This window comes from Gymnoscopelus braueri (genome assembly GCF_963280865.1).
Source record: "Gymnoscopelus braueri genome assembly, chromosome: 17".
Taxonomy (NCBI): Eukaryota; Metazoa; Chordata; class Actinopteri; order Myctophiformes; family Myctophidae; genus Gymnoscopelus; species Gymnoscopelus braueri.
Window position 1 is genome coordinate 47,054,405 of NC_137617.1, and position 11,526 is coordinate 47,065,930.

Here is an 11,526-nt window from a genome sequence, read left to right on the forward strand (position 1 = left end):
ATTGATTGTCTCTGAAATGCATTAATTGCATGTACAATCTTGAATTAAAATTGAAACAGTTAATCTTTTTAGTGGAAACTTAAAAGATTACTGTAGGAGTGTAACTGAAACTACAGTAGGTGTACTGTTACTCAGAAGAGAACAGGATGTGTTGACAGGATGCTTCCATCAACAAAACCACAACAACACATACATACAGTATGACACCAACTCCACACAAATCAAAAGGGTGCAATTCTGAGAAATTGCGTGGGTTGCAGCCTGAGGCAGACGTTCAGTCATATGAATTCAGTCATCTATGCAATTGGTACTGTGACACACACACACACACACACACACACACACACACACACACACACACACACACACACACACACACACACACACACACACACACACACACACACACACACACACACACACACACAGCATAACAACACACACACACACACACACACACACACACACACACACACACACACACACACACACACACACACACACACACACACACACACACACACACACACACACACACACACAGCATAACAACACTTTAGAATTGAGTCAAAGGAGGAATTCTGGGGGTGGGTGGGGGTTAGTAAACTCATCAATTTATATCAAGTGAACCATGAAACATAATTATTATTAACACATTGTAGTGCAAAAAAATCACCCCAGAAAAATGTTTTATCACACCATGGGATTTGAACCCACACCCTTACAGCTTTACGGTATAATTAATTACCCATATGTGCCCATGTAGCTACAATACAGACCACAGCTGGGCTTAAGATGTCATGATGACATGATGTGTTTAAGTGGAACCATGTCTCCTTTTGATATTCACATTTCTCCAAAACCGTTAATCCTGTTGAATTGTGGGAGTCCTGTCAATTTAAGAATAAATAAGTGTGTGAAACCAGTTGGTCAAAGTTGGTATTAAGGGTTTCTAAATCAATATCAAACTGGTATAAAAACCTCTGGCTCAGCTCTAAAGTATACATACAGAATACAATACAATGCAATACAATACACAACACAACACACACATATGGTGGAAAGAAAACCGTCACTCCATTCAACCCCCCCCCCCCTCTGTTTGCCTTAGCTTTAGCTTTCAGTGCTGATTAAGTAGGCATAGCCATACCTCAGTTAGTCAGAAACATGATAAAAAACGAAACCTAACAAACAGACATCCGGCCCCCCAAAACCACAAGACCAAGCTTTTAGTACGAGGGCCCAAGTGGCAAATGTGCTAGATGAAGCAGAGGTACCAGAGAAAAACCACACAAACCAAGTAAAAGAAAAGAAAGAGGAAAAAAAGCTGTTGTTTCTTTCACTGCTTACTGATCAGATGCAATGCCTCTGCACTGACATAAACACACGCGGCATACATATTACACACATGCATAATTCCAAGAAGTCAGTGATATGAGAGGGGAGTTGAAAGTCTCTTTCCACGGCTGTGTCCTGAATCAGACATCATATTTATGTCCTGTTGACTTCACTGAACGTTTAATATCCCTCAGTTATTTTTCTTTACTATTTATATGATTGTGTATAATGCGTTACTATTGCTAATCACCCACTCTGCACGTCTGTCAGAGTGATTGGACCCCCTTTTACGGGGTCCAATCTTTTGTGATCCTGAGGTTTCTTCCTTTTATTTCCTGCCAAGGTTTTTTTTTTCCTCTTTGGGTTGTTTCCTTGCCTGATGACGGGTCAAAGATCAGGCGGTGTTTGTTTCCTTTGTAAATGTGGCCATTTAAAACCCTTTGAGACTCATTTAAGTTCAATCTATGATTGATTTATGCATAAATCCAATAAATCAAGTACAAAAGTGCACTCTGTGGAGCGCAGATCTCCGCAAGGCCGGTACTGTGTACTGTGTACACCGCGCGGGCCGTGTCATTCGGGTGCAGTCATCTAGCCTGTGTGGCTCCCAGTATGGCTGCAGTCATTGTGATAATGGTCAGTGCCTGCTGTTCAGTAACCAACAGTGAGTGAAAGACTTGGAAGTTCACACGTCATAAAATAAAGGACATTCAGCTGAATTGGAAAATGTCAACATGGTTATTTTAGATAATGTATTATTCAATTACCAGGCTTATTAATTTAAGGATATTGCCATAAATAATCCTACAGAAGGTGATAGCATCACGGACGAGGTGAGCTATTCATTTTTAATTAGTGACTTGGGCTAAAAGTGAAAACTTGTCTGAAACCAAAGTTCCTCTTGATTGTGAAAGCAACCGTGCAGCACTAGTCCACTAGGTGGCACCACCAGACCACATAACCACAGTAGACCTATACCCAGACCTGGGTCACACAGTATGAAAGGAAGGTTGAAGTTGCAAATAACAAAGTATTTTAAAGCTGCTTACACTTCCAGGTATGTAGGTTTGCCCCACACACATAAATACTGTTAAGTATTAGTTTATTTAATTTAAATTTTTTGGCAGTTTATATTTTGGTAATTTGATGATTCACATTACAGTTTGGTGTATTAATCTACACATAATACAAGTTGAAAAATAGTGCAAATCCATTTACAAACCAGCATTTTCCTCAGGATTTACAATTTTCACAAACACATTTCAAATGAACACCAGTTAACTGAGCACTAAAGTCAAAGTGGTCTCTAATAGTACCAGTTATTATACCCAAGTAGTGGAGAAAAAGTGGTCCAGTTAACCCCAAAACTCCATGACTAGATAGAAGTGAGCCAGTGCAATAAAATATATTTATTCTAGTAAGGGAGTCGGCCCTGTTGAAATGGCACATCTTGACATATAACAATGTCACAAATACAAAGGAAGAAATGGATCACTAGACAATGCTACATCCTTTTATGTTCCTTTTATTTTCAGTTTTTACAGAACATATATGACATAAATAAACAAACCACCCTCTATTAGTACAATTGATGTGGTTCTTAACATATGTCTTTATTCATTTTCCATTTCTCAGGGCAAGTTCATTTTTTTCAGCAAGGCAACAAGGCAATTAAACTTTATGCAAAATAAACATTGTAAAAGGATATTTGACTGAATGTATTAACCTATTAAAACCAGGAAAGCATCTGTGTCATTTTCAATTTTTGCATTGGCTATTCAAAAATAGCAGATATACAAGCTCACAGCACGTCACTTCGTGCGGCACTGCGAGCTTGAACATCTGCTATTTTTTTTAAATCTTGAAATTGTGAGAACTACTGGTTTAGAAGGCATTTGCAGAATCGGCCTCAGGTCTTAATGAGTTAACAGATTCTACTATACAGATTAGACTAAATAATATTGTATTCACTAACAAAAGTTGCATTTGTAACAGTTTAAACACCAATCTCCTTAATAGTAAGAGAGAGACAGCAGCAAAAAACCCAACATTACAAGACAAATACAATAGAAGTTGTACAAATAAAACAGAACAATAAAAGTAAATTACAGTGCAGAATAATATTTTTTTCTGATTGTTTGTTTCAGATGGTTCATAATATGGCACTAGATTGGAAATGTATTCTAGCACTTAACCATTCAATGCTTTATAAACCAACAGTAGTATTTTGAAATAAATTATTTCACATACAGGGAGCCAGTATAAAGACCTAAGAACTGGAGTGAGATATTCCACTTCCTTGGTATTAGCTAAAACAAATATAAATATAAACAACCAACTGCATTTTAACTGAGCATCTATCAAAAGTGGCTAGAATGGATACAAGGAGAGAGGAGTTGATAGTGAGTGGTTCTAATCCATACATTCATTTCTAGCTGCAGAAGATAGGCACTAACATTTTCAAGTTCATATTGTGCCCAGAGAATCCATTTCATACTGTACAGTATGTAGTGTTTTACATGATATGTTTGATAGAATTCTCAGGCATGGAACAAGATCTGCACGTTTCATGAATACAGGAGCAGCTGAACATCTTTGCTTCACAGTGAGTACTACAGACAATAAGGAAGTCAGCTTCTTGGATATCAAGGTAGTCAAATGCCCACAATAGACGAGTACCACCTGATGAGGTTATATGTGATCTTAATCTCGTGCAAATTGGACATGTCTATAACTTGTAGTAAAGTAAAAATTCTACAAGTCTAGCAAATTGCCTTGCATATTTTGGCAAACAGGGGTCTTCTGATAATATTAGTCCAGTGCGACTAATGCTAAAGACAACATTCTCACTACCAACCTCATTCCGTAAGACCATTACATTGTTTAAAATATATAAAATACATGATACAATAAAACGGTAAAACGGTGTCTGTGTGTGTTAATTGGCACAGACACATACTTTAAAAAGTGAGATGTTTTAATAGGGGACACATTGTTAAAATCGATAGTTTTAATGTTTAATCTTTGGCATCACGCGGTTAATTCCGAATACAAGACATTATGTGTTCTTTAATACTTAAGCCAGTCATATAAACTTCACGGAGTTCCGTGCTGTGGTGCGTCATTTACTCCAATAATTATATTTTATTTAACTCTCAACAAGAAGTCAGCTCGTCTCAAATGCATGTGTTCGCAGCTCCGTCTATAAACAACCGATATATATTATATAGTATAGTAATATAGTATTTATAGTATATACAGTATTTTTTCCCTTCATTCCTATGCTGGTGTGAGGGTGTGCTATGGTCTATTTCTTCCTCTGCCTGTTGTCCTCTTTCTCGTCCTCGTCCTCTCACACATCCTCTGCTGTTGGGTGCAACCGTGATTTTTCCTTGAAGTCAAAAAGATGCTGGGAGGAGTGGGCTTCAGTGTTATAGCTAACCTGTGTGCCTTCTTCCGTGAGTGGTTCAGTGAGTGTGTGATCCCCGTTCTTGCTGTTGGTAAGGCTGAAAGACACCTCCACCGAGTTCTTCTGGGCCTTCTGGGCACCCCAGCTAGTTGAGATATAAAACAGTTTGAGAGTGGAGACACTGATCAATTTAATATTCACATAATCATTATATATACATACTGAAGATTATGGATGGATATACAGAATATCAAATAAATGTGAAAAATAAATTAGTTAACAATTCAGGTCAAGATTTACCAGATGGCTGCTTCTTTATTCCAACAGATACATCCCCATATTGCCAATGCTGCCACCAATGCTGCCACCAATCCACCAATGGTAATCCCTGCAATCGCTCCTGCTGTTAGTCCACCCTCTGCAGGAATCATAAGAACTCTGAGCTCTGAAACACAGAGAGCAAAGACACAACTACAGTCAACATAACATATAGATACCCTGTATAAGTTTATCTACACATTTCTAAAGTGACAATTGAAGAACTTTTAAGACCTTTTTAATACCTCGAAAATGAAATAAATCATAAAACAATTAATAAGACCATTACTACATGAAAAGTAACCAACTACACTATGAAAAATTGTCAAACATCGTCAAATATTGAAAGAGGCAACATTTTTTTTAAATAGCTGATCTACAAACTCACAACGCCTTGCATTGGGAGTGATGGAAACGGTCATTACCTGAGATGACATGCTGTGTCTCAACAGTATGGTTGATGTGTGTAAGGTGAACTCTGCATGTCACATTTCCTGTTCGTCTCACCGTCACGTTGCTCTGGACAGCGTAACAGTTTTGTGGATCTCTGTCCATCACTGAGGAGTCAGCAGTGATGTTGTTTCCCTCACTGTCCAGCCAAGACACCTCAGGTTCTGGATACCAGCACCCGGAATCACACGTCAAAGACCAGCCATGGTCTTTTGGTCCAGCTGAAGAGATCACAGGTTGAGACACAGCCCCTGCAAAACAAATAATCACCATTATCGATCAATATATCCATGTACAGTATCTCTCTGTCAATCAACCTCATCTTAATGATGAGTGCTGTGGAAAACTGGAAATTCAGTAGCCTGTAAAAATCTCCTGAGAGGTCCCTGATTCTCTCTCCCTCACCATTCTGCATTAAACGATTTTATCCTCTCGCTTTTCTCATCCTTGTTTTTCCATTCATGTTTTGAGCATTTAACACTTTCAACCTGGCATCCCCATTATAGGCAAAACAAATGTTTAAAATATCAGAAATAGCAGATCTACAAGCTCACAACGCAGCTTGTAGATCAGCTATGTAAGTATATATGACGTAAGTGGTTAAACATTACCAACAAAGAGCTGGATGGTGGTGCGGTCAGAATCAGAGTTCAGGTTTGGAACATAACACTGGAACGCCCCCTCAAGCTGCACTCTGAAGATCTTCAGTGAGATGTTACCATGAGACAGCTCCTCATCAAACAGGAACGCCCTCTGACTGTACAACAGGTTCAGAGGGTGGGACTGGATGTGTCCCTGCTGGAGGAGATTCACATATGGAGGGTCCAGGTCTGGTCTGGTCCACTCAACTGTCTTCTTGGAGGCATTGACATATGGTTTAATGTGACATGGAAGAGTCACATCATCCCCCACTTTGGCCAACACCGCCTGGTTGGACCCGACCACCTGACGTTGGGGTTCTCCTTAAAACAAAACACAATGCTTTAATGTAGTGACATTAATCTTTCTTTCTTTTGTATCGTAATGAAAATAAACTATTTTTGTGTTTCATCCCTCTGTACGAATATGTTTTCATGTATTTTTGTGAATAGGTTCTGTTTTAGCCATAGAATGGTTGTGATATTACAACATTCCCTTACACAACACGGGCCTGAAATGATTTTACTAAACACGCTTTTTCTGTCAAAACTTTCAAGTGGATATGAGACTAGATGACAATAGCTGACCCCAAGTCACAGCAATTCATTATTGGATGAGTAGTAGGCCTACTCACAGAGTGATACAACTTTTAATGTTTGTATTTAAGTTCATAAAGTTAACATAAGTATAACTTATGAAATAAGTGGAGATGGAAATGAAATAAAAATGTTACTTTTCAGGATTCTAATTAAAATATAGCTTAAAAAAAAATCAAATTTGAAAAAATAGCAGATCTACAAGCTCAAAACGCGTCGCACTGCGACACGTTTTGAGCTTGTAGATCGGTTATTTTTGCTACTTTTGTGTGACTAAAATGACAAGTATTAATTACGAAAAAAGTCAAAATACGGAGATAAGAGGTTTCTGGCCATGGGCATGGCACCAAGTGTATCAGAATGTTTACTCGTATGAGAGTGAGTCAGCACATTTACTGATTCAGTGGTCAGTACGTCAGTACATTAGTACTACTACTGACCACTCACCAAGGAAATAGTTAAACTTCCACAAGGAATGGGGCCATAAATCAGGGTCTGGTAAATGTATCTTCCCTCCTCTTTGCTGCTGTGTTGTACAGAAGAGAAATGGCTCATTTTCCTCACACACTTGTGTTTTTGCTACTGGTGGACTTCTCAGAAGGTAGGTTAATACATTTGCAACGATATGATATAGATGAGCTATTAATTGTGTTTTTGGGGAACTGGATATGGGTCATTTGGGAGAACTGGCTTCTATTGTGGGGAAGAAATTGGCACAGACAGACAGACAGACAGACAGGCAGGCAGACAGACAGACAGACAGACAGACAGACAGACAGACAGACAGACAGCACAATTTCTCAGCTCAAAATACATCTTTGGATAAATAATTAGCTCACATTCACTATTATATTCTCCCCCAAAACTTGGACCCTTTCTCCTCCATCATACTTTCACCTAGAAACTTCAAAAGTTAAAATGTTTAGCCTTCTATTGGAATCACAGTCAACAGTATTATTTTTATTCTTGATAGTTTTTTTTTGTACTTTTTGAGATATTTAACATAAAAAAAAAAAAAAAAAGGTTTCCCATCGGTCTGTACTCTTTTAGCATACTAGGCCCTATACTGTACGTGTAAATAGGGGAAAGGAATGATGTGTTGGAGGTGCAAACAAAGGTGCTATAGCAACCAATACGTAACCACTTACATGGGAGGTCATGGGTGTGATCTATGGCTGTGTATTTAATACATAACATGTATGTTGTATCATAATATATATATCATAATATAATATTCTGGTTACATTCTGGCCAGGCTGTAAAAAACTAAAGAAAGAAAAAAAAAATCAACAGTTGTTTCACAGCGGAAGATCATCCAGTGTCTTACTACAGACATGTCACTACCTTTACATTGGAAAATAAGTCAAAAGTACCTCTATTTGCCAGACACCTCAGTCCTGGGTGATAATAACACTAAAGTGATCGAGTCTCAAGCTACAGTGATGGGACACAGATGTGACTATAGAATAGATGCTATAGGTTTGATGTTGACCTGCTATCCTTATATTGTTGCACTTCATTGATAGTGCACTCTTATTTACTCAATATAGTGTTTGCACTGTCGCTGACAGGCAGCAGCAGTGCTATGCTAACTCTGGTCCAGAGCGTTAGCGAGTTGACCAGAGCTAAGGCTAGCGATCAATGCCACAACTCATGCTCTTTTATGTCAACTGATTTAAGTGATTTTCATCATTCATTACATATAGTTTATCGACGCGTTACCTGTCGCTGTAACACAGCTGATCCATGTGGAAATGGAATACATCCATATTAACAACATTGCCAAGATGTGATGGGTATGGTCCGCCATTTTTTAAGCAAACCACTCTGAGACCATAAACAAAGGAGACGACGACTACGTCACGAGCCCGTGCCGGAAGCCTCTTGTGAGCTAGTCTCGCGCAGTGGTCTCGCGTTGCAAGACGAAATCTCCAACTCGTGTTGCAAGACGAAATCTCCACTCCGATCGTTTGACTGCATGTTGTTGTCCTTGGCAGCAAGCCCGTAAAACTTTTCTAGTCTGTACTGTCAAGTTATATCAGCCAATGCCATCATCTAGCCACCAATGTACAATCTAGGCGTAGATTGACTTGATGAGGTACCTGACAGGCACCTCATGCTGCGGAGGGAGACCTCCAAATAGGCCTAGCCAGGCCCAAGTTCCAGTGTGACACACAAGCAGTAGTAGCCCTAGAATGTCTGTGATCTTACATACATTTCAAGTATTCCAAATACACAGTCATAGATCTCTCTCGGTCCCCCACTGTGTAGTGCCCATCTGCGCGGCCATAAAAGTGCTCTAAACTCCGTCTGTACTCACCCAATAATTAATTCCTAAGACGTGTAGTCATATTTTGTCCTCTAGTTTCATATCCATGTGAAAGTTCTGCCAGAAAACGTGTGTTTAGTCAAATATCTCCACTTATTCACGAGCTGCACACGGACGAGTTCTGTGCGACGCGAGGGGCCAGGAATGATTGCAGCACTGAATATACGTAACTTCCTTTAGGACGCACAAATGTTTGGGACACACAATTGACAGGTGCTTGTTATTGGTGCGGGGTAATGAATGGGTGAGTACAGACGGAGTTTAGAGCACTTTTATGGCCGCGCAGATGGGCACTACACAGTGGGGGACCGAGAGAGATCTATGACTGTGTATTTGGAATACTTGAAATGTATGTAAGATCACAGACATTCTAGGGCTAAAGCAGTAGCTACGCTACTGCAGTGGATTAACTAACTAACCTATGCGTCAGTTAACTGTATGGACTATACATGACATAGGCTATGTTGTAGACCTACCTCAATACATTTATACCAATCACCCTTGGTTTATTTTTTCTTTTGAAATACAGATTTTGCTTTCTTTGGGAAAGACATGACTAGCTACCAGAGTAGAGTGTGGGGGGAACAGTGGGCACTTAGTAGACTATATGTCTGGGCACTTCAAAAACAAAATAGCCTATATATTTATTTAGTATGTTGTTATATTTGATTGTATTTTTACATTCATGGTATACATGAGGGGCTAGATACATATATTTGTTATTACATTAAGGCCCAATATTTATACAAATACTAAAACCTGTGATATCAATTCATTTCGGGGCTAAACAAGAAATTGAAGGGTACATTTAGGTCTAAGATTGGATCAAGACGGTCATATAATATAGGCTATTAACTCTGAATCCGGTACAAAGGCTGTTTTGTGTTGTTGAAAGTCTATTCTTCAGGGTGGAAAGCCTCTCATCACCCCACCTTATCTGTTTAATACACTTTTTGGGCAGAAAATAAAATATGTCCCCCGGACGGAAATCATTTTAATGACTCCACTGCGCCCCCTACAGAGTTGGTCAATGGTAATTTAAATTTACCAGATCTGTAGGGGGCGCAGTGGAGTAAATACAATAATTTCTGTCTAGTGGACATATTTTATTTTCTGCCCAAAAAGTGTATTATACAGATAAGGTGGGGTGCTGAGAGGCTTCCCACCCTGGAGAATAGACTTTCAACAACAGCCTTTGTTTCGGTGAGTAGCGAAATAGTTTTGTTTATTTTTTGTTTTACTAAAGTTGGAGACCTCGGATGGCAGTGGAATTTCCGGTCTATGAGTCTACCAGCGTGCCTGGCAGGGCGTTAGAGAGAACTCACTAACGCTCTGGACCAGGGCTATGTTACACGTAGCCTACGAGCAGTGAAATGTTGGTGGAACCAGGGTTCCGCAGAACTAAACAATAGCCTGCATACAACAAGGTAATAGCCTATGTTTTTAAGAAAAGTAAAATGTCGAGTCCCTTGGCTCGGTCTAGCTGCGTTTGAGACTGATATAAATATCGGTTCTAAAAAGGAAATGTCAACAAAAAAAATCAACATTTTTGAAACCACTCAAGTAATAAATAGGCTGAATTGAATAAGTCAGCAAAAATGTACCATTTGTAATTTTTCGATTGTATTTCATTCATTCTGTAAAATTTTTGTAACAATAATTTTGCGACCCCACCGTCAGTGTCCCGCGACCCCAAGTGAGGTCGCGACCCCAACTTTGGGAACCACTGAATAAAAATACTGATATAAATATCGGTTCTAAAAAGGAAATGTCAGTATCATAAGCAACACATCTACATTGTTGTAAACTATTCAAGTAATAAATAGTCTAAATTGAATCAGTCCAATATGTATATAAAAGGTGTTTGTGTCCACTCAAAACATTGAAGTTATATAGGCTATATTTAACAGCTAATCTTACCTGATGTGTTGAAGCAGCTGGTCCATAATACCAGGAAAATGTGGAAACAAATGAATCCACATCCATGATTTTAAAATGTAGACACTGATCATAATCATGCTCTCACTCCTGACTGAGACAACTCCTGAGAATCAGAAACAACAACCCCGGCCGCCATTACACAACCTCGTTTCTGCATTCTGTATAATTGCGTCGGGAGGCTCAGTACGTGGCTCACTGACTGGAACAGACTTCAACTGGCTTGTTGCCCAGCGCGCGTGCACGCACCCACAGAGGAAAACAGAGAACACGGCACACCACAGGCTGAGGCAGAGCAATAGGGTCTGGCAGGCAGCCAGTCGCTTCTCAGGCAGAGAGAGCACTCCTGCATACATACACAAGCAGGTGTAATACCATATGTGTGACACTCTGCTGCTTTTCTCTCTCTTGCGTGTCACACACACACACACACACACACACACACACACACACACACACACACACACACACACACACACACACACACACACACACACACACACAGGAGC

General features: G+C 39.5%; 1 protein-coding gene across 1 annotated transcript; it reads right to left on the bottom strand.

Annotated features, from left to right (window-relative positions):
* Window positions 1-2,953: 2,953 nt before the first annotated feature.
* Window positions 2,954-8,868, bottom strand: LOC308105190 (butyrophilin-like protein 10; the record flags this gene model as incomplete). Its single annotated transcript, XM_080455825.1, has 5 exons — window positions 2,954-4,892; window positions 5,048-5,192; window positions 5,491-5,766; window positions 6,127-6,477; window positions 8,853-8,868. The coding sequence occupies 5 exons, from the start codon at window positions 8,866-8,868 to the stop codon at window positions 4,691-4,693; spliced, it is 990 nt and encodes a 329-aa protein (XP_080311951.1). The 3' UTR covers window positions 2,954-4,690.
* Between the last annotated feature and the right edge of the window lie 2,658 nt (window positions 8,869-11,526).